The sequence below is a fragment of the Eumetopias jubatus genome, unplaced genomic scaffold (assembly GCF_037043125.1).
Source record: "Eumetopias jubatus isolate StellerSeaLion01/CBP00866 unplaced genomic scaffold, mEumJub1_p1.0 scaffold_12, whole genome shotgun sequence".
NCBI lineage: Eukaryota > Metazoa > Chordata > Mammalia > Carnivora > Otariidae > Eumetopias > Eumetopias jubatus.
Genome location: NW_028274818.1, coordinates 48,242,674 through 48,266,137, shown reverse-complemented (window position 1 = coordinate 48,266,137; position 23,464 = coordinate 48,242,674). Strand labels below are relative to the sequence as shown.

At 51.4% G+C, this 23,464-nt stretch overlaps 1 protein-coding gene across 1 annotated transcript; it reads left to right on the top strand.

Annotated features, from left to right (window-relative positions):
• Nucleotides 1–586: 586 nt before the first annotated feature.
• Nucleotides 587–13,180, top strand: TOR3A (torsin family 3 member A). The gene is made up of 6 exons (XM_088016881.1): nt 587–1,145; nt 2,195–2,308; nt 2,965–3,230; nt 4,991–5,169; nt 11,717–11,841; nt 12,275–13,180. The coding sequence occupies exons 1-6, from the start codon at nt 911–913 to the stop codon at nt 12,523–12,525; spliced, it is 1,170 nt and encodes a 389-aa protein (XP_087873007.1). The 5' UTR covers nt 587–910; the 3' UTR covers nt 12,526–13,180.
• The last annotated feature ends 10,284 nt before the right edge of the window (nt 13,181–23,464 follow it).

Below are 23,464 nucleotides of genomic sequence, written 5' to 3'. Positions count from 1 at the left end.
CGGGACGAGTGGCCGCGGCACCGAGTGCGATCTGAGAGACGGGGACATCGTGAGCTGGCCCCGGGATGCCGCAGAACCCAGCCTCGAAGCCGCGGAGCCTGTGCCATCAGTCGAGTCCCACGACTTCTAGACAGCACTTTGTTCCAAGGGCAAGAGGGCCCCGATGGGCCAGTGGCTTCAGTCACTCAGGTGATTTTGAAAAATGCATTAAGCTCTTCTGAAATGCGACAGGCACGTGGCAGGCTCATGCTGTGGAGAAGGGGCCCCAGAGGAAAGGCGCCCTCAGGTCTTGCCTGTGGTATCTGAGGAGCTGCTCAATGTCACCAGCGCTTCAAAGCGGCAAGCGGGGCCGAGAGAGCGCACACAGTAATCAGCCGAACTTCCTTCCGTGATGCTCCCCCGGCTGGGAGTTTCCAGAAGCCGAGGATCTCCAGCCTGGAGGCTTCGGGCTTCCACTGGCCCCGGGCGGACTCCCAGCCGTGGAAACCTGGGGCTGCTCGCAGCGGTTTCACTTCCCGGGGTGGCGGACCCGTGTGGCTCCCCGCCCCCCGCCCCCAGGGCCTCTCTCCACCCGGCGCCGGGTGACACGCCGCCCGAGCCGGCCCGGGGCTGAGCTGCCGCCAGGGGCAGGGCATAAACGGGGGGCCCTTACTGGGTCGGCGTCGGACGGGCCCCGGGGCTGCCGAAGGGAGTCGCCGGGTGGCCGGCGGTGACCTTTCCGAGGCCTGACTGCGCCTCCTCGGCGACCGCGGGCTCCCCAGTTCAGCGCGCGACCGGAAGAGAGCCCCGGCGGTGGGCGGTGCCTGCGGGCGGCCTCGGGGTGCGCTCGGGCCGCGGGCCTAGGCCTCGGTTCCCGCGGCCACGCCCGCCGCCGTCCGGGCACTACCGGGAGCGGGGCGGCGGGAGAGCCATGCGTCGCCTGCGCCTGCTGCTGCTGCTGCTGCTGCTGCTCCTGCCGCGGCCGGGCGCCCCGGGACCCGGCGACGACGCGAGCCCGCCCGACGCGGCCCAGGAGCCCCTCCCGGGCCTGCGCGAGCGGTTGCGGGAGGCCGCCGCCCTCTCCCGACGGTACTGGGCGCTCCTGCGCTGCCGCGTGTGGCCCAAAGACTGTGAGCGCGCCGAGGAGGCTGGCGCGGGGCTCCTGGGTAAGAGCGGCCGCCCGGGCTCCTCCGGCCGCGGCCCCCGTGGGGGGGGGGACTGGGGGGAGGGGCAGGCGGGGGGCCGGGACGTGCGCTGGCCGGGGGAAGCCGGGCGCCGCTGTCCCAGCCGCCGGGCCGCGGCCACCAGGCAGGCGCCCAGGCTGCCCGCCCTACCGCCCCGCCCGGCCTCGGGCGCCTCTGGGGACGCGGCCGCCTCCCCGGCCTGTGTCCGTCACAAGACCATCTCCTTCCCCCGGGTGCCCCGCCCTCGGCGCCCGTCCGTGACCCCTCCAGACAGCTCACACTTCCTTGAGTCGGCCAGCCCACCTGGCATTATTCCAAGGAGCTGCTCTTTCCCGCCTTCTTCTGGGCTTTTCGGCAAAGTCCCCGGCTGGACACCTGTGTTCTGATTCCCACTCCGTCAGTGACAAATCTGGCATGGACCAGATGCTCTCTGAGGCTCCTTGCAGTCTGTGGAGATCATTCTAGGTCCCTAATGCAATTCTGATGGCAATCCTACAATGGTGCTGTAAATGTCTTTCATTTCAATCAAAAGATTTCTAAATCCCAGTGGTTGGGCTTTGTTTGGTTGCGTTTCTGCTAGTGCTGGCAATGTTCAAACTGACATTTGACAAAAGAATTGAGAGGCCCTTGGGGTTGGCTGGGATCACACCATTTTGGAATTCACAGCAAGTAGGCAGAATGATCATCACCAGCGGCTGTTGGTCTCCCTGCCAGACTGCAAACTCCTTGTGGGCAGCTCTGGGTTTCTTACGCTTCTGGCACACGGTGCTTAAGGCATATATGTTGAGCAAATTGACCTTTGCTGGATCTGTATCCGCAACAAGGCCATCGACTTCCTCCAAGCTGGGGGCGCCCCCTCCTGCTCAGTCCCTGGCTAGGCACAAGGAAGGCCCAGGGAAGAGCAGTCAGGAGCAGCCCTGGAGGGAGGACCAAGGACAGGAAGAACTGCTCTGCTTGGTTGCGGGGAGACAGTGTCCACCTTCCCCGTGGCCCTGGGTTCTGTCCCGGTCTCACAGCTCCCCCTTTTCCAGGCTGGAGCCTTCCCCTGTTGGGCCAGCAGTACCTGGACATCCTGACCTCGTGGTACTGCAGCTTCCAGGCCTGCTGCGACAGTGGGGACTGCAGGATCTCCAACAACTTCACAGGTGGCACCTTGCATGGCCCTGAGGGGCTGGGGATCTGTGGGGAGGAGAGGCAGTCCGGGGGCAATGCAAGGCACCCTTCATCGTCCTGCCCCCAGCTGACAGCACGCCCTTCCTGTCTCCGCCATGGCTCCCAGAGCCCCTGTCTCCACACCCTGTAACCTCATGGCTGGAAGGAAGGCATCGCAGAGGACTCTGAACACACTAGCTGCCCTCAACAAGTGTTTGCTGAATTGAATTTATTCATGTGAGGGAGTCTCCATAAATCACCTAGGGGTTCCTGAAACCTCTGGGTGGGAGCAACCTCTTGGGCATCAGGGATGGGCTTCCTTCTCCAGACAGGACTCTGCCAACCATTCTTTTTTTTTTTCAAGATTATTTTTTTGAGAGAGAGAGAGCGTGTACACGAGTGGGGGGAGGGGCAGAGGGAGAAGCAGGCTCCCCGCCGAGCAAGGGAGCCCCTAGGGGGCTCGATCCCAGGACCCTGAGATCATGACCTGAGCCAAAGGCAGCCGCTTAACCAACTGAGCCACCCAGGCGCCCTCTGCCAACCCCTCCCCCAGCTCAGGGATGTTCAGAGGTGTCTCCCAGCCATCACAGAGCCTGGTGGGGACCCCATCTGTGCCACCGCACCATGGCGGCTTCTTTCCCCCTCCTAGGCCTGGAATGGGACCTGAGTGTGCGACTGCACGGCCAGCATCTGGCCCGGGAGCTGGTCCTGACGACGGTGAGGGACTACTTAGAGCTGCCCCGGCCGGACAAGGCCCTGGCTCTGTCGTTCCACGGCTGGTCGGGCACAGGCAAGAACTTCGTGGCTCGGCTGCTGGCAGAGAATCTATACAGGGACGGGCTGCGGAGCAACTGTGTTGAGACATTCATCGCCACCCTACACTTCCCTCACCCGAAGTATGTGGACCTGTACAAGGTGAGGCTGCGGGGTGCTCTGCCGGGGGGCTCTGCCAGCGGGTCGGGCCCGAGGCTCGGCCAACCTGAGCCGCAGCCTTCTGGGATGGGACGGACGCCCTGAAAGCAGCCCTTCCCTGCGAGGGGGTGGCCTCGGAGACGCCTGAGTGTGGGCATTGGCGGCCCTGGTGACAAGCCCTGTAACCCACAGAGACATCCACTCCACAGAGATACGGCCCTGAGCGTGTGGAGGAAAGATTCATATTCAAACACTGCGCGTCTTGAGCCCTGTCTCCTTATCAGCTGCCCACTGAGTTTAAACAGAGAATCCACGTGATAGTTGTCTGTTCTCGAAGTAGTGGTAATTGTGCAGGAAATGGGGAACAGACAAAAGCAAAAACTTTATCGGAATCTCCACACACAGACACAAGCACAGTTCGCATTTGGGTGTACTTCCTTCAGGTTTTATGTCATTGTGATTAATACTGGACAGAAAGTTGTAGATCCTGTTTTTTTGGGAGGCTGTGCAAGAGGGAGAGGGAGAGAGAATCTTAAGCAGGCTCCACACCCAGCGTGGAGCCCGATGCAGAGCTCAATCTCATGACCCTGAGATCATGACCTGAGCCGAAATCAAGAGTCAGGCGCTTCACGGATTGAGCCACCCAGGCACCCATATCCTGCCCTTTTTTTTTTAAGAGGCGTATCATATACGATTTTCCATGTCTTCCCCAAATCGCCAACAGGTAGGGAGACAAAAATTGTCCTTGCCACTCTGCTCTTTTGGCTTTCTTCCATTCAGACATGTATTTCAGATAAGCCGGACGATGGGCAAAACCCCATTGCAGCGTGACAGAGAGGACTACATTGTCTCTGGGTTTCCGTCCCACTTTCTGCAGTGTGTTACCCTGGGAAGATGTTGTGAGGCTCCGAGCACAGAGCCGGCTGAGCCAGCTGCAGGTGCAGCACGGTGCTGGAGGGCCAGCGACTGGTGGCTAGTCCGCCAGGCCTTCCCAGAAAGAACAAACGGGCTCTGTGGCAGAACTGCTCTGGATCTCTGCTTCCCCACTGTGAAAACAGACCTGTGCATTCTCTCTCTCTCCCTCTCTCCCCCCCACACACAGTAGGGTGATGAGGGGCCGAGGTCAGACCCAGGGAGGCCAGAGGTGGATGGAGTGGGGGCTCTGCTGACACACCCACCAGGTTCGGGAGCTGGCCCCCTTCTGCTGTAGCCTTCAGAGGGCTTTCGACTCTCTGGCCGGGGGTGGGGCACCCCTGGGGGCCAGTTGGCTGAGTCCCGGACAGGTCCCACCCAGGCTTCTCCCCTGAGGTCTCAGCCTAGCCTGGGTACTAGTGAGCACCCAGTCCGGGGAGTTCAAGACAGGGGGCTGGGGTGGCCTGTGGGCACGTGAACCTGCTGTGCCCGCCTCCCCGATATTAGAGCCTGGCTCCTGCCCCCCAGGGAGGCTGATTGGACGTTGATTCTGGGATGGGACCTCATCCTGGAGCGCGGGGAGCAGGGCGAAGCCTGGGGCCTGTTTCCAAGGCCAGGCGAGCCCGCTTCCTCTCCCCAAAGCCCAGGATGCGTGAGAATCACCTGGGAAGCTCATCAGAGGTGTGGGCCCTAGCCCCACCCCGACACGTGTGGATTGGTAGTTGTCGGGCGGGACCCCAGGTGATCCTTTGCAGATGCCAAGCGCGGCCCTCAGGGCTGGGGGATGGGAACGGCCGCCCCCGCCCCCCCCCCCCCCCCCAGCTCGCAACAGCTCCCTGTATTCCGCGCAGGAGAAGCTGGCAAGTCAGATCAAGGAGACGCAGGAGCGCTGCCACCAGACCCTGTTCATTTTCGATGAGGCCGAGAAGCTACATCCGGGAATGCTGGAGGCCCTCAGGCCACACCTGGAACGCCAGGCTCCCGAGAACCACAGGGTAGAGTCCCAGAAAACCATCTTTCTTTTTCTCAGGTGAGGTCTGAGGAACAGTAGTCAGGAGGGCTGGGGGAGGGGAGGGAGGCGCCTCCGTCCAGGTGCCGTTTGGGCCGGGCTTGGGAGTCAGCCGACGGAGGGGCGGTGCTTCCACGCTCCCCGGGGCTGCAGACCCTTCTTTGCTCGGGAAACCGAGAGGAAACAGGAGCCTGGCTGCTTGGGTGGTAGCAGCGGTGCGGAGCCCTAGGCTCCCTGGTCCTGCCCTGATTCTACCGCTAAGGCTCCTGGAAGGACTGACTCCCACCTCCCGGCCCCCCATCGCCGGCTCGGGCCACCCGCCGGAAGAGCAGAGCAGCTATCCCTCACCTGTCCTCCCCTGCCCAGCACCCCCGTGGCTGTCTGAGGGCGGTGAGGCTCCCCTCCGACTCCCTAGAGCACACAGCCCCCTCGGGGACGGACCACTCACATATAGGAATCCCCCCTTCGAAGGGCATTTTGCGGGCCTTTTTTATTGACCTATAATTGACAGACAGCATTAGTTCCAGGTGTGCAACATGAGTCAGCGTTTGTGTATGCGGTATTGCGAAATGACTGCAGTAAGTCTGATTAACACCCGTCACTATACATGATTACACAACTTTTTTCAAGATCTGCTCTGGGCAGCTTTCAAATATGTGATGCGGTGTTACTAACCCCGGTCGCCACCACGCTGTACTCTGCGTCCCATGACTTACTCATTACTTAACGCCGCCGGCCTCCGGCAGCCGGCCCTCTGTTCTGGGTCTCTGTGAGCTTGGTTCCTTGTTCTTGTTACTGTTTTAGGAGTTACTGTTACTGTTACTGTCTTTCTCTTATTTCATTTCACATGATGCCCTCAAGGTTGTTGTTGCAAATGGCAAGATTTCATTGTTTTATGGAGTTTTATGAATAATACTCCACTGTGTGTGTGTGTGTGTGTGTGTGTGTAGCACATTTTCATCATCCATCCGTCAGTGGGCACTTAGGTGGTTCCCATATTTTGGCTAGTGTAAATAATGCTGCGGTGAACATGGGGGCATGTATATCTTTTTAAATATTTTTGTTACCTTTGGATAAATCCCCAGAAGTGGAATGGCTGGATCATAGGGTAATTTTTACCTTTAGCTTTCTGGGGAGCCTCCACAGTGTTTCCCACAGTGGCTGCACCAGTTACATTCCCACCCCCAGCGCACAAGCATTCCCTTTACTCCACATCCTCAATAACACTTGGTATTTCTGGTCTTTTTGGGTATAGCCATTTTCACAGATGTGAGGTGGTATCTCATTGTGCTTTTGATTTGCATTTCCCTGACAATCAGTGATGTTCAGCACCTTCTTATCTACCTGTTGGCCATCTCTTTGCCTCCTTTGGAAAAATGTCTATTCGGATCCTCTACCCATTTTTAATCAGATTATTTTTTGCTACTGAGTTGTATGAGCTCTTTATATTTTTTATGTTAACCCTTATCAGATATATGATTTGCAAATATTTTCTCCCATTCAGTAGGTTGCCTTTTCATTTTGTTGGCTTCCTTTGCTATGCAGAACTTTTTAGCTTGATGTGGTCCCACTTGCTTATTTTTGCTTTTGGTGTCAAATCCAAAAAATCATTGCCAAGACCGATGTCAGAGAGCTTACTGCCTGATTTTTTTCTTAAGAGTTTTATGGTTTCAGGTCTCACATTTAAGTCTAATCCATTTTGAGTTAATTTTTGTGTACAGTTTGAGGTAGTGATCCAGTTTCATTCCTTTATATTTGACTGTTCAGTTTTCCCAACACCATTTATTGAAGAGACTGTCCTTTCTCCATTGTATATTCTTGGCTCCTTTGTCATAAATTGACTATATGTGCCTGGGTTTATTTCTGGGCTATTTTGTTCTACTGATCTATGGGTGTCTGTTTTTATGCCAATACCATATTGTTTTGATTATTACAGCTTTGTAATAGTTTGGAATATAACTCACATACTGTGAATCCCTTCTAAATAGGGCATTAAGTTTTCAAAGCAGCACATTTGTTGAAAATTAAGTACAAACTATCCTTGAAAATTCCCAAGGTAGACTCAGTTGGAGGATGGTGTCCCATTAAGTCCAATGTGGCTGGTTCTTTCTCCAGCCTTGGAAGGTCTGTTTCTTCTCTGATCACGAGAGGAAGTCACTGGCTCAAAATTCAGGGTATGTTGTGTTGAATGAAAAGCTCATGCTTTCACACCTGTGCTGAGATCTGCACCCTGACCATGCAGGACTCTAATGTCACTATATGACATTACCTGTTTTGTTTGCCTGTATACTCTGGAAGTGGCTTTGTAAAAAGTGAATTGAGAAAGCAGCTTGTCCAATCCTATCTTTTTTGTGGTGGCTCCAACTGGGAAAGTCCTGCCTAACGTCTGTTAGAAGTCAAGTTTGGGTTCTTGTTGGCCCAGCCTGAAATGCTTCACAAGCCGCTTCTTACACTCAGAGTGGAAGAATAACCCATTGCTCCCGCTCCCCAAACCCCTTTCTCCCGTTTGGTAGTACGGGCTGGCTAGGGGCTTTTCTTCAGTTTTGCATGCACCCTCTGAAGGTAGAGAAATAGGGAGTCTGGATTTTCATCCAGTTTGGAACGTGTGGAGGCAGATCCTGTGTCACTGTGGACCCACAAGACAAGATGGAACCAGTTGAAACTTGCCCCGTTGGGATTTCAGTGTGGTGACGGCAGCTTCACCGCATTTCCTAATGTGACCCAGGTGACCTTGCGGTCTCTAGGCAACTGTTTGCCTTTGTAGTATTTTGGTCATTGACCTGCGGGCAGTGCCCTAGTCTCCTTTACCCCTGCCCTTTCCCCCAGTGACCTGGCCTCTGTGCAGTGTCCGAGGCCAGGCAGTCACCAGGGAATGGACAGGAGGCTGGGGTGGCGGCCGGGCCTGTGGGGAGAGCCACCGGGGGTGGGGGGAAGCCACCCCGTGGGACCCACACTTGCTGGGGGATGCAGAGGCTGTGCCAGCTCTCCATGCGGAACCCCTGGGGAGGACACACACCTGTGACAAGGCTCGAGGGAGTGGTCTCCGGTTCCAGGGGCTCTGGTGCAGGCCTGGGCCCGGCCTAGGGAGTCAGTGGGGTTTGACAGGCCTGGGTGCCAGCTGACCCCGTGCAGCTCAGCGCCATCCCCACCCCTGCCCCCGGGCACCCAGAGAGCAGCACTTCTAAACCGTGAAGGTTTCCAGGTACAGGTCTTCATCAGTTTGCAGTGGGATTATGTCCCAATAAGCTCATCTAAGTTGAAAATGTATTTAACACACCTAACCTACCGAACACTACAGCTCAGCCTAGCTTACTTTAAATGTGCTCACAACACACACATTAGCCTGCAGTTGGGCAAAATCATCCAACACAAAGCCCATCTTCTAACAGTGTTGACCGTCTCATGTAACTGGCTGAATGGCGTACTGACAGGAAGAGCGTGGTTGTGCGGGTGCAGATGGTTGTAAGGGTGTCACTTGTCAACCCCTGTGATCGCGTAGCCGCTACCCAGCATCACGAGTCAGGATCAGACTGTGTGCTTCGCTAGCCCAGGAAAAGATCAAAATTCACAGTGAGACTTCTGAATGCTTACTGCCTTTGTATCCTTGTCAAGTAGAAAAATCGTTAAGTCAGGGGCTGTCTGTATTCTAGGGATGGGCCGGGGAAGGCCATATTTGAGTCTCTGGATTTGAGGTCTACGGTGGCCTCACCCCTGTGCTGAGGGCTCTTGTGTTTGAAAGGAAAGCACGGCTGATTCGAGCTGTTGGTGGGAACAAGTCACATTCATTGAAGGCCAGCAGTTTAATCCTGACAAAACTCCTAAACGTGCTGCTTGAAGTGAGGTGCTGTGGGGTTGCAGTCCTGCCCCGTGGTGGTGGCAGTCGGAGCAGGGGTGTCCTGGGCGCCAGGCTCGAGGGCCTCCACTAACGCCGAGGACTTTCACCTGTCTCTGCCATTCTAGAGAGTGCTCCTGGAATGGGGTTGTGGAACTCTGGTCCTCTTCTTAGGGAAGCGGTCCGTGAAAGGAAAGGAGAGAAAGGACTTTGAACAATTAAAAGAGCAATACGAATGTAAATTGTTCATGGAATCAAAAGCCTTGTAGAAATGTGTATTTGTTGATGATTGAACCTAAGGTGACATAAGGGGGCAATCAAATTGGTCCAATTCTCTTATTTTACAAATAAGGACACTGAGGTTCTACAAGATTAGTAAGTGTTTGTTTATATCTCTTTTAGAAAGACTTAGCAATTAAGGTTTGGGGTTTAAGAGTTCTGGAGAGGCCTCTGAAGTCCCCTTCCTTTGGGGTCTTGGGGCTAAGGGCTGGGAAGAGGACATGTCCTGTCCCAGAGCCAGGGGACAGGCTGGGCTCCAGAGGTGCCTTCAGTGCCTTCAGTGCCTCAGCAGCCAGGGACGACCTGGGAGGATGTGGAGAACGGAGGTCCTCCAGGAAGGCCCCAGCTCTCTAAAGGAGCAGTCCTAGTGCCAGAGGAGCAGTCCCGAGGAGCTGAAGACTAGGGCAAGTGAATAGAGACGGGGCTCAGGGTCTGTCTTGGTGGGTGAGAGAGAGGAAGAAGACATGGGCGATGGGACAAAGAAGAGAAATTGAGGAGGGATGCAACAGTGTAGACAAATGTGCAGACACATGTGTCGATTTGTTAAATAACGTTTATTGAGCACCAAGCACAGCAGTCCATGCTCCTGGGGCTGGATGAGTGCATCGCGCTCCAGTCCACCCCTGTGTCCACCTGCCCTTGCCTCCCGCGGGGGATGCAGGATGGGGCAATCCCTTGGCAGGGGACAGCTCTTGCCTCTGGCCTCTGCTGATGGAAGATGGCCTGCCTGGCAGGCCTTCCTACAGCAGCCTCCCTGCGTGCAGGTGTCACGAGAAGTCTGGCTGGGCAGCTGAACTTGAGCAAGGGGTGGGGGCGAGTCCCCCAGCTGGGACTCAGGCCCCCTGGGACAATCTGGCTGGGAGGGGTGCACCAGCGCCCACGGGAAGGAGGCACTGGATCACTGGGCAGTCCTGGCTCACACAGCAGTGGCGGCAGGCAGGGGGAGAGCCTGGCACAAGGGACACACTCTAACACCAAACAAGCAGACAAATGGGTTAATGTACCTGTGAGTGTCAGATGGCCAGCCAGAGCTTCGGGAGAAGAGAACGGAGTTACCCCCTCACGCTGCGAGCCTGAGCAGGACTTGGTTTAAGGAGCTGGCGGGGGGGGGGGGGGGGGGCGCCACGGAGGAAGTGCTGCCGGCCCCAGGTCCCCACCTCCTCCTAGCTTCCCCGGTGCTGGCTTTTTTTTTTTTTTTTTAAGATTTTATTTATTTATTTGAGACAGAATGAGATAGAGAGCACGAGAGGGAAGAGGGTCAGAGGGAGAAGCAGACTCCCCGCCAAGCAGGGAGCCCGATGCGGGACTCGATCCCGGGACTCCAGGATCATGACCCGAGCCGAAGGCAGTCGCCCAACTGAACCACCCAGGCGCCCTACACCCATATGAGGCTTGAACTCACAACCCAGAGATCAAGAGTCGCATGTTCCTCCAACTGGGTCAGCCAGGCGCCCCTGATTTCTTCTCTCCTTACCCCGTCTCCCTCATCTCTCTAACCCGGTCCTCTCTCTTGTGCTTTGGACCCATCCTTCCAGTTGCCTATTGCTGTCACAACCCTTAGCTCGCAAGCAGGTGTAAAATGTGTGTGCACGCGCATGCGTAGATCCAAGCTTTCATCACGACCCTTCTCCTACACTCCTGCCACCCAGCGGCGGCTGGGAAACAGCAGGCAGCTTACGACAAATGCGTGTGTGTTTTGATGACTTCCTTTCCCTCACTTCTCACATCCCTCAGTCACAGAGGCCTGGCCATTGGGCCTCCTCAACTAGTTCTTCAATTCTTCCCTCTACCTCTAAACAGGGACTGTTGCCAAAAGCTCCCTGACCTACTTTCCGTAACCATCCCATGCCTCTTCAATCCAACCTCTGTGGCCCTAGAATGATCTTAGGCAGTAAACCAAATCAGGTCACCCCACCACCCTCCACTCCCACGTTCAAACCCCTGCAGTGGTTCTCTCTGGCCTGTAAGCTAACTTCTGTGTGTGTGTGTGGCAGACAGTAGCCTCCACCTACCTCCATGCCTCTGCTGCTCCAGCCCTGAACCCCACACGCCCCCTGTTCATCCAGGCTGCGACATGCATGCTGTCCCGTCAGTTTGCACTCAGAAGCCACATCCTTCCTCTTAAGGCTTCTCCCTGGGCCTTAGGCGCTCCTGCTTTAGCACCTGCCCTGCAGTCCTGGAGTCACAAGCCCTGTCCTTCCCCATTGAGGTCAAGGGAAAGCTCCACATCCTACCATTGCTGTGCGCCCTGCACTTTGCATGGACTTGTGTGTCAAAAGGGAACAAGACCGGGAAGACAATGTCTTCTGTGCAGACTTGGGGGTGGGACAAGATCTCCTGGAGAAGGAGAGGCCTTCGACCTCCATTCTTCCAGTCATGCATGCAGTGGCCTCAGTGGGTCTGTACAGCTAAATAGGAAAAGAATAAGATGTGTTCACAAGCTCTTGTCTCTTTCAGTAACATTGGCGGCAATACCATCAATGAAGCTGTCCTGACTCTGCTTCAGGCCGGAGGGGCCCGGGAAGAAATCAGGCTGGACCAGCTGGCACCCCAGCTCCAGGCCGAGATGGCGGAGTCCACAGGTAAGTGGCTCCCAGCCTCTGGGGACGGCTGCGGGGGGGGAGGGGGTCTGGACTGGAAGGTGGGCTTCTGAGGTTGGCAAGGCAACCGTATCATCACCTCACTGTCAGCTCCAGGTAGACACAAGAGAAGGTCCAAGAAAGCTGAACTCCTCTGAAAACGCTTTCAGAGTAGTTGCCCCAGCCCTGGAAACCCAGGCAGCAGACCCTGAGCAAGAGTGTCTGTGAGCTCAGTGGTTCGTGCTATGAAATGAAACCATAAACATGCAGGCAGTGTCCCACTGTCCCGCTTCACCTGGGGCACACATTCGGAGTTAGCCAGGACACGCTTTCGCTCTGAAGTTCTTGACATGGGCTTTAGGGTCGGGGACACCTTAAAACTCCAGTTGGGGTCAGCCCCAAGGTAGGCGTCATGTAACTCTGCTCTTGATTTCAGACACTGGCTTTGGCCACAGCTGTCTTGTCAAGGAAAACCTGATTGACTTCTTCATCCCCTTCCTGCCCCTGGAGTACCACCACGTGAGGCTGTGCGCACGCGACGCTTTCCTGAGCCAGGGACTCCCGTACACAGAAGAGGCCCTGGACCAAATTGCCAAGATGATGGTGTATATCCCCAAGGAGGAGCAACTCTTCTCTTCTCAGGGCTGCAAATCTATTTCCCAGAGAATTAGCTATTTCCTGCCTTGAGGGCTCGAGGAAGACTTCCTGCAGCTGCCGGTCTTCCACCACCAGGACCCTGGGGCCGGTCAGGGCACTGTCTGGGACTCAGGGCAGGAGGATAGGCTGGCCTCCAGCCGTCACTCACGTACAAAAGGTGTGTAAAAAGGGAAGGCCTTAAATCAGAAACAGAGCCAACGCTTTAAATCACTTGGTGCCTTAAAGAGCCACATTTTAAAGTGTGGGCCAGGCGGCTGGAGAAAGCCATAGGCCAGATGAATCCCAAGGCCTGGCTAGCATCTCTGCCCTTGCCCGCAGAGGCCTGGACTTGGGGGTGAGGCCAGAGGTCGCGGGGTCCTCATTGACAGGGAAGGGAGAATCAAGCTCTGCTTACCAGTGGCCAGGCTGCACCTCGGGTGTGCAGGCACAGGGGCTTAGCTTTCAAGTTGTTCCCACAGGGAAGCGGAGCAGGTTTGTCAGCAAAGAGCCTCAGGCTGAAGGAAAAGTACACAAAGGAAGAATTTTATATATGTGTGTGTGTGTGTGTGTGTGTGTGTGTGTGTGTGTGTAAAATCATGTCAGTGGAGGTTAAGATTTGTACTCAGATTTAAAAGAAAAATTTAAGCAAGGGGCTTTGACATGGCTGTGTCATGTGTAAAGATTAAAAGTTTGTATTTTTCTAAAACCCTCAGCCTCCTTTCTTACTGAGACCTAGTAATCACGCTCACTCAGCTGGGGGCGGATGCTGGTGCTGAGGGCGGACGCGGTGACCGCCCGCTCTGCCAGGTCACTTCTTGTGGCTTCGCGCAGAGGCCGAACCGTTACTTCAGCCTCTTACTGAGGGGCCTCTCACAGCAGAGCGCTCTGTACATGAAAACGTCACTCCCGGGCTCCCAGCTGTAAAAAGAAAGTCATTTTTGAGGTTTGAATGGCCACACATAAATGTGTACATTGTATTTCTAGACACACAGGGGATGTGCGTTGTGTGTCTTTTCCCTTCTCTTGTTCTTTTGCTTTTCTGGAATTGCACACAGGTCTATTTGTCATCACCTCACGTATCCCTTATTTAAAGCCTTCCCCAAGCCCTCCTACCTTTAGCCCTGGAAAAACAGAACGCTTCGGGCTCTCTCCGATTGAGCACTTGATGGCACGCACTCATTTACACTGTCTCAAGTCAGGGAGGACCTATAGCCTGAGCCATGTTACGGATGTTGTCTCAGTCTAGAGTATCTCGGGAAGAAGATGCAGGATACCTGATCCTGTTACAACCCCAGCTCTATACTCTGTAAATACAATTTTATTTCTTTAAGATTTTGAGAGCAGTGTGCATGAGTGGGGGGAGGGGGAAGCAGGCTCCCCATTGAGCAGGGAGCCAGACCCAAGGCCTGATCCCAGGACCAATCATAGGACCCTGGGATCGTGACCTGAGCCAAAGGCAGACGCTTAACCAACAGCCACCCAGGCGGCCCTATAGACAGACACTTTACAAGGTATACTCTCTGTCTTTAGGTTTCAGAGCACACTCCAGCAGCCATCCTTTTAGCACTGGCTAGCCACAGCTGACGGCATAAATATAGGGTCTGACCCACTCTGCACCTCAGGGACAAAGGCAGGTAGCAGGACGTGGTGGCTCTGCACCCTTCTCGGGCGCCCGGCCCACAGTGCGGGGGCTCAGCCGCCTAGCGCTGTGAGACCACAGAAGGCTACCAACCGCAGCTGAGCCTTGCTTGCTACTTTTGTAAAAGTGAGCATCACTGCACTTCCCTCATAGAGTTGCTGTGAGGATAAAGCCAATCCATCTTTATAAAGTGCGTAGGACACAGCCCTTTGGTGTTTAATAAAGTACAGTCTAATAAAAATGCTGTCAGTTGGCACCATACTCCCAGCCAAGGGGGGGCGTCTCCCCCCACCCCCGTTCTAGTCCACGTGACCCCAGCTGAAGTCTGTTGTCGGTAACCAACATTTGAGAACTTACCACGTGCCCCGCATGCACTGCGCTAAGCACTTTATAGCCATTACTTCATGTCACCTTTAACGCTGGCTTCGACGATGAGGAAATTGAGGCTCTGAGAAGTAAAAGATCGTGCACAAAGTCACAGAGCTAGTCAGTGGATTGGAGGGGCTCAACCCAGGCAGTCCGAATCCAGCTTTCCTCGACTTGTTCCTAAAACAGATTTCCTCAGCTGTGCAGAATGTTACAAGTAATACAAAAGAGGGAAAAAATCAAAATGGAAGGTTCTCCTCCGGCGATTCTAAAACAAGATTTCCCAACTAAACCAAAAATGGGCAGGAGGAAAGGACTGCAGGGGGAGCGCGAGGAGGTAAGATGTTTAACAGCCCTTCCACCTGGACCTCACTGTGCACCACATGAATACAGCCTACTCCTACCTAATTACAACAGTACTTCTAAAAGCAATGACTCACGTTTTTAAAAAACTGAAGACCCAAGTCAAGCAAGGGTAGAATGTTCCATGTGACATTCTACACATGCTCTATTAATGCTACTTTGGCTTAAAACTTTCAGAACCAAGGCGTCTGCCTTTGGCTCAGGTCACGATCCCAGGGTCCTGGGATCGAGCCCCACGTTGGCCTCTCTGCTCAGCAGGGAGTCTGCTTCTCCCTCTCCCTCTGCCTGCCGCTCTGCCTACTTGTGCTGTCAAATGAATAAAAAATCTTTAAAAAAACACCTTTCTATTAATATAATTGGCACTTGGATAAAAGTTTTCAGAACCTATTTGGAGTGTCCTCAGAGTGGACTCTGAGAGAATTAAGTCTCCCTTTACAGTCACCTTATGTTAGATACAGACATGCACGTACATCCATTACCCACCATATGTACCTGCTTGGCTCCAGATGATGCCTTTGGCCGTTTCCAAAAAGTTTAATTCATCGAAGAACGAGCATTCACTCCCACACAGGACAATCTAAAGAATGTGCCAGAGGGATGTTGCCAAAACCAGCTTCACCTTAGCCTTCTGTTTTATTGTGGGAAAAGATACATTCTGCACAGATTCCCTCTCAGTTAAAACTGTGGGAGAAACACTCCAATCAGAGGCCTACTTTGCCAATAAAATATTGCAACCTTTATTTAAAATAAAACACAAGTTGGCAAGCCTTGTGAGACAACAGGCAGACAGCATTCCCCTTTCAAGGGCCTCATTTATTTACATCAAGTTTAACACTGTTAGCAGTTCACAGTCAGACAACAGGGTGAGAGAATTAAATTAGAAAAACAAAACACCTGAAAATATATTACAAGAACAAATACCTGACAACACTGGTAGTGTGACCCATGATTGATGTGTTTCCAGTGAAATCCCGTACTGTCTCCCTGTGTCCCCTCAGCGATGCACAGTGCCAGGCCCTCCAGGCCTCACCCCCGTGCATCCACCACGCATACACCTGCGGAGCGTGACCTTTGGTATAAACGTTAAACGAGTTTTAAAGACTGAATCATAGGCTGTAGGACAAAGTTCCGTCAACCACCATGAAATGTTCAAACTTCTTTTTGACAAACAAGCATAAAACTGGGTTTCTCCACTGATAGTCATTTCAGAATCAGATTGCAAGAAGTAAAAGTGTGGGGTCTACCCAGGAGATGGGGCGTTCTGAGGATGCATACACAGTTCAGTCAGCCTGCTCGTGGCCAACACACCAAACCAGGGCACAGCTTCTCTTCACCACAGGGAAAGATCTGAGTAACTCCTCTTTCACCGACTCCCCTCCTTTCTCAGCCCAATGGTGTAGGTACAGAATGTGGACAGAAGACAGACCCTCTATATAGATCTGAGAGCTGAGAGTTTTCAAACATATGCCCTAAAGAACTCTAAGAAGAGTACCTCATTGTCCTTTCTAGTTTCTGAATACTAATTTCTCTGAAGGATAATCACCCTAATCAAGGTGATTTCTCAAGATCTCAGAAAATTTCTCTCATAACGGAATCCCAAGAACAGTGGCCACAGTGAAAAACAGCTTGTCCATATGGAGGCAGGCTGGCTTACCTGGCCTTCACCTACAAGAAACATCTCGGTCTCTTGGCAGGCCTGCCAACTCTCAACACATGGTATGGTACTTCTGAATTGTGCAGAACAGTATTTGGGATTCACCAGTGAGGATACTAAAGCCCTACAGGATCCTGCAATATCTTCTGAATCAAGAATAAATTTATTAGGCATACCTGTGTTACTGTTGGGTTACAACCGATGAAAACTATCCTTACATGTGAAAATTTTATTAACTAGAAGTCCCATTCTCCAATTGAAGTTTACGGTGCTTAATTACATGATTTGAAACTTCTATCCTGAGGCTCAGAAGCAAACCTAATAAGCAAGCTTCAATGAGACGAACTATTTCCTTTCTTGAAGGCCACCAGCATTGGACCACTCACCTCCACCATGTCCTAAAGAATTGACTAGAATGCTCCCAGACCTCAAGCCCTGCATGTAGAGCTCAGCAGCTTGGAGTGACATGCAGGACCCAGAAACTTGCTCCTCTGAGTAAAATGATGAACAAAGGATTTCACAGAACAGACACAGAGGGCACGAATTGGGTGTGGTCTGAGGACAAAGTGGAGCCTAAGCTTTTGACTTAAAGGAGACACCCTTTCCTTCAGATGGTCTGCAGGTTAGATCTGTTCACACGCCATCTGTGACCCTGGGCTGTTACCAGGGCCTTGTTACTGTGCTCACTATGTATACTTAACAATGGGAAAGTTAAAGGATGTAATTTTTCTAAGAGACGTAAACAGTTTCAAATTCCTAACTGAAAACAAAAGCAAAGAAGTTCACCTGGAGGGAGGGAAGGGTCTAGTTAGAGCAGCCTTCCCCCAGCTCCCCAAGCGGGCTGGAGAAAAGTGCAGTCTGTCACATCAGCGCCCTGTATGGGGGGAACATCTCAAGCAGGGACTCTCACTGACTGGGGCATTGAGCCCCCGCCACCCACCTAACCAGTTCTAGCTCACGAAGTGTGCACCATCAACCCAGCTTCCAAGTCTCTCCTCCGCAAAACGCACAAAACCCATCTTTGAAGGCACAATCCTCAGAGTGACTTCTACCACTCCAAGTCATCCTGGAATCAAGACGACCTGCCTAGGCCTCCTCACCCAGGGAGCAGCATGCGCTCTTCCTACCCCATCCTGCTCTTGGGATCTAGGGTGCAGAGGCAGAAATGAAGGAAATAGCGCCTTACACATGTGTTATCTTCAAGATGAACCCTTTCAGCTCCGGTATGGCATGGGAAAGCAGCCCCAGAGCAGGAAAACCCCTCCTATGGGGACGCTGCAGTAAACGTCAAGCCAGACAGACTTGGAGGCTGTCTTAGTCACCTGTGTAGACACTCTGCACAGGTGGCGCGCTGCACAGCCCGGAAATCCAGCCACACTTCCCGGCGATACAGGAGGGCAGGGAATGGCCCTAAAGTTCTGGCAGTAACAGGGCAGGTAACAACAATCATCGTCACTCCAGGTGCTTGCCCAGAAAAGCAAGCCTTGCATTTGAATTTTCAAAATTCTGACAGTTGGAAAACTGGAATTCTATCCAAAAGAATTAACTATCCTGACTGTTATGAGTGGGACAAGCTTTAGAACCAGCCCCAGGCCTCTCCTCTCTGACTAGTGAGGCCAGCAGCAATTTCCTGGGTTGTTGCACGGATGGGACAGGCATCTGTGGGGCTGCCTTGCCCTGCCTCTGTCAGAAGGATAGAGGCTCCCTCCAGGCTGCCTTTCCCGCTCTCTTTCCCACTCCCACACATCCCAAACCAAAACAGACATTTACAGAAGAACTGAGCTACTGGCTTGACAGAGATACAGACAGCTGGGGGTCTATTAATTCATAAGAAACTTACATCCAGAGACCCATCTACATAAGAAAACTGGTCATAACAAATGCTTAGGGCACAGAGATGGACCCAAATCCAGATAAAACAAATTAATGCCAAGCAAGATGACAAAACCCAAAAATCGTGATGAACGAAAACGTTGACAACCCTGTCAGCCCAATGTGAACTCCTGTGGGAGCATAGCCTGACAGTACGATGACATCCATAACAAACATTGGAAGGCAGAGGTCAGAGTGCGATGATGCTCGAACTCAAAAGTGGCCACCAATGCGATTTACTCTGGGGCATTTTATAATCTAATAGGCAAATCGTGCTTAGCTACTCATTTTAGAAACACACACACACACACACACACACACACACAATGAATGTCAAGATCACTTCTAACTGGTAGGAAATCCTAGAAAATTCCCAAAGTGCACTGGTTCTACGGCCATCCAATCCCACACCTCCGCTCCCCTCCAAGAAACCCCAACAAAACCACGCTGGACATCCGTTAAAAAAGACACCACCAACATCAACAGGTACGAGTCTGCGCCCACCATGTCAGGATGCTAACTGGCTGAACACGTAACCTAAAAGGTTACGTAGGATAACGCAGGATAAAAGGGCCTCAATTCTTCCTGAGTCAAGGTCCCTGGAAGAGCCTCTTTATTCTGGTACACATTACTACTTTTTAATGATTATAATTAAACCAGAAAGTTGGTCCGTAGTTTTCTGAAGTTATTCGGCTGAGCTACAATTTTACCAAAACACTTACTATGCCTGCACATATTCATTTAGCGGTTTCATATTTACAAATGTGATAAGTCACAGGGGTGATTATTTATATATTTGCATTTTCTGGTCTCCCACAGGTAAAAGTGTATTAAGTCAATCAGCATCTAACCAACTGTTTGATCTTCTAAACAGACAGTAATAACACAACCTTATAGTTAAATTATATTTGATACTTTTCTCAAAGTGCTTTCATATACATTACCTCATAGTCATTAAAATGATACGATAAAATTGTTTTGTTTTGAAGAAAAAGGAATGTAGGACTAGGTTTTTTAAAACTCGAGTTAGTATTTCTTTATTACAAAGTGCACAGACTACTGCTGTGTTGCCGGGGTCTGTCCAAAAGAATGGCCCCCCCATTTTTCTAAATTACTGAGCTCTACTGCATGCCTGCTTCGCCAGTGTTGCCATTACTCAGTACGCAAGCCCCTTACAGTCAGAGCGTGCCAGAAGCGTGTGCTTTAGAAAGTGTGCAGCACTGTGCAGACTGATTGTCTATCTGAGCCACTTTTTTTTTTTTTTTGCAGTGTCTCACAAGGCAGCAGGAAGGGTGGAAAGACCCCACAACCAGAAAGTCATGAGACCTGAACCCTATAGCCTTGGCTCTGCCACTAATTAACTGAGATAATGGGCAAGTAACTTCACCATCCTCTCTTCCAACTTCTGAAGCTATGAAGGAAAGGGTTGGGGTCCTGATAGTGTTCAGACAGTGCTGGGTATCTAAAACACCTGGAGGGATTCTCGGCTGAGACCTCACCCCACTGGGAAGTCTAATCTGGGGTGAGCCAATGCATCAGACTGTTTTTTTTTTTAATTCCAGGGATTTTGTTGCCCATCCCTGGCGAAGACCCACTAGACTAAGTGGTAATAACAGCAGGAGCAGTGACCATTTATGGAGTGCTCATTATGCGCCAGGCACTCAAGCTAAGTATCTTACATACATTATCTCATTTAATCCTTACAACAACCCTGAGGTAGTTACTATTATTATCCCTGTTTTCCAACGTGGAAACTAAGGCTCAGGAAGGTTAAATGACTTGCCTTCTGGACTGGCTTCAGAGTCTCAACTCTTAATCACTATCTATACTGTATCCTTTAAAACTCAAAAGCTCCAGGACTTTAGTTAAATAAACACGGCCTGTACCTTAGCTAAGTCAGCATGTTTTATTAACTGGGTATGATTTTACTAGCCAATTTTCAATTGAATTGTAAGAAAATTCTAATTTAAACCCCAAAAATGCAACTGGCAAAGGATCTCTACTCTAATGATATCAGTGAATAGGGGTTCATTTGGAAAAACACTGAATGAATTTCTTAGGGCCAATCTTTTTTAAGGCTATATCTCTGAAAATCACAATGGAAGTCTGTAGGAAAATATACATACACACTTTAATTTTACACAAAGCCTTTTAAGAAAATACTTCATGTAGAACACAATCAAGATGTATTCCACACAAAACACTGCATTTTAAGGTAAGAAATATAAGCTGAAATTATATTGTCTGTACGTGAAAGGACTCAAGTGGTGCCAGCCCGAAGGTTATGTATACCAACCACTTTAGAGAGTTGTCAACACCTTGTAGAAGGCCTCTTGCTCCTGGCTTTGCTTTTAAACTAGAGAGACTATGTTTTTAGTTTCGAGAAGCAGTTTTCTCTGCTTTGAGTTCAAACTTTTGAATTTACATAAGGTTATTTTAAAAATCTGGTCCTTTTCAATTAGAAAAAGGAGCAGTCAAGTGATACTTTTCTAGTAAGTTGACAGTGCCTCTTTCACCTGACCCCTGGAGTCCCACACAGTTCAAGCATCATGTGGATGGGCTGTGCTACAATCGTTCATGCTGCTTGACAGTGTTGAGAAAAAGCAATTCATTTCATGAACTTCTTGAGCACCTACTGTAGGCAAGACAGAGCCAGGTGCTGCCCCTGAGTAAGACACAGTCCCCGCCCTCAAGACTGTTCTGCGGTGAGAAAACCAGGGAGCTTACACACACTCAGTAGTGTTCCTCCAAGGCTTATTTTCAGAGCTCTCAAGGAAAGATCCCTTGCTTAAAAAAAAAAAAAAAAAAAAAAAAATCCCCTAAAAAACACAATTATAATTAACCCCTCAACTTGCATCCCACAATGACAGATAAACTTAAAAAGCAGCATAATATTCTAAAGTTTTAGCTTTCCCTGTCCCACCCTTAAAAGGCTAATGGCTAAAACGATTTCAAGTTCATGGAAATGACTGCTGACGGGGAGCAGCAGAGAGGAAGGTGGGATGACCGTGGGCCTCCATCCATGTTGAAAGGAACTCTGCCTTCTCGTCCAACCACCACGGAAAGCCCGGCTGGATGGCTAGCCGCCTGTGCTGCACCTGACCGTGACCTACGGATGCAGCTCACCCATGCCCTGCCAGCGAGGCCCGGGACTTTCTCCCCCCGCTCCTGGCCTGGGCCTCCTTTGGTGCAGTCACAATAAGATTTTCTTTCTAATGAAAACTAAATTTCCTTCTTGGTCAAAGATGACAAACTGTCCAAAACATAGCTTTTCCTCCTTAGTATTCTAGCCCAGTTAGCATCATCTCAGCAGTTCAACATTTCCATTATCTGCTCCTGAGCGAAAAACAATGGAAATCTTTCAACGTAACAACGCTGCACTGAAGTGGCTCTCAAAGGGACAGCTATACACTCATTTGCAAAAGACCCCTGAGAAGATGTAGCATTACCTTCATTTAACAGATTAAGAGATGGGGCTGTGGCTTGACAGTGGATCGATGACAGAGCCAGGAAAAAAACTCACAGGTCATCAATGTTCACTTCCTATCTTCCTAAGTTAATGTTCCTTTGGGAGGAAAAAAATAGTGTATTTATTCTTTTGTATCAGGTTCTCCTTGGGCGGGTGGGGAGTGGTGGTCGTAAAGCTTTAAAAAGAGAATGAAGTGTTAATTAAAATTAGACCTGATATCAAGAATATGAGTAGTATCTAACCGATTAGGTTCAGTTCCATATGATCCTAATTAGTTTCCATAATAATAACTGAATAGGAAAGGAAAAGGCCCATTTTTCAACAGCAAAACATATTTGGGGGTTAAGTCATTAGGTCTCTAGGATTTAATCAGTGTTTCCTGGAAATGACCTGCCCCTTCAATTATGCATTCTTCTAAGAGAGGTGAAATGACAAAATAAATATCAAAGCGTATTCCCAATAGGATATTTACAGACAAGCACAGCAACGGGGGGGGGGGGGGGATATGTGAAAGGAGAAAAGCATATAAGAATAATTTGGGGTGATTCATTTGAAATCCACAGAGAGTGAGAGAATGTTTCTCCTTGCTCTCTACCTAGCCTGGGTCTAAGGTGATAAGGGAGGAGAAAGGTACAGAGAAATGGCCATTGGGACCGAGTCAGCTTCTCGAAAACTCTCAGTCACAGACCTCTGGACCTGGCCACTGGATTCCAAGAAGAGACCTCCCTCTCTGGTAGTTTAGCTGATAAAGAAATATAGAGCTGCTCAATTCCTTGGCCAGTATGTCAGTATGCAGGGGCACCGTATCAGAAAAGGATTCCTGAGAGAACCTGTACATGACCACTATTTTCAAAATCAACGTTGGTCAATGCCCTGAATACTGCCAGAGATAAAGGAGGACAGCCTGCCCAGCAAAGAGCAGAGAGGAACCACTAAGGAAACCCCTATGCCTATGATTTATAGACGGGCACCAGCAAGCAGAAAGCCAATCCTGGTCCACTAGGAGATAACCTATGAGACGGGGAGAAATGACTTTTGCTCATCAGTGGAGAAGATGTGAGGAGGAAGTTTCAATCTCCCTGACGACTTCCTGCACCAGCTAGCACCCCCATGGGCAAGAGGGCAGGAGCACACCCTAGCAATCTGATCCGCAGTTCTTACTGCAGCAGGGAGCCCTGTGGAAACAGCTGCATTCAACAGCCTCAAAGGAAAGGTCCCTCGGTACATTCCCAGCTTTCCCCTCCTCTGTCCCACCCGATTCATTCGGCGAGGTGGCGCGTCATCACCGATCGTAACCCCCTGGAGCCCCAAGCCAACACCCCAGTGTGTGGTGTGGAATGAGTGCCACCACCAGTCCCCGGGCAGGCACAGGCCTGCGGCCTTGCCGAGAGCAGCCCCGTGTCACCAGCGCATGGCATTCCGGGTAGGAGCAGGCTGGACTGGGTTCTTCGTGGCCTGACACACACACGTTCCCTGATGTTCCGGTGCACCTTCCAATCCTGTCTGCGACTGCTCCACCCCCATCTCATTTCCCTGTCCTATGTGTTTTGCTTTTTGTCGTTTTTGAGATGAACCTGTAAACGTGAGAACTCAGAGATCTGAGGTACTTCACATAAACACACTCAAG

Excerpts from the sequence above, each read along its gene's own strand:
- TOR3A (XM_088016881.1), top strand. The coding sequence starts at position 911 with ATGCGTCGCCTGCGCCTGCTGCTGCTGCTGCTGCTGCTGCTCCTGCCG. Across the intron at positions 5,170-11,716 it reads ACCATCTTTCTTTTTCTCAG|TAACATTGGCGGCAATACCA; the intron begins GTGAGGTCTGAG and ends TGTCTCTTTCAG. Across the intron at positions 11,842-12,274 it reads CGAGATGGCGGAGTCCACAG|ACACTGGCTTTGGCCACAGC; the intron begins GTAAGTGGCTCC and ends TCTTGATTTCAG.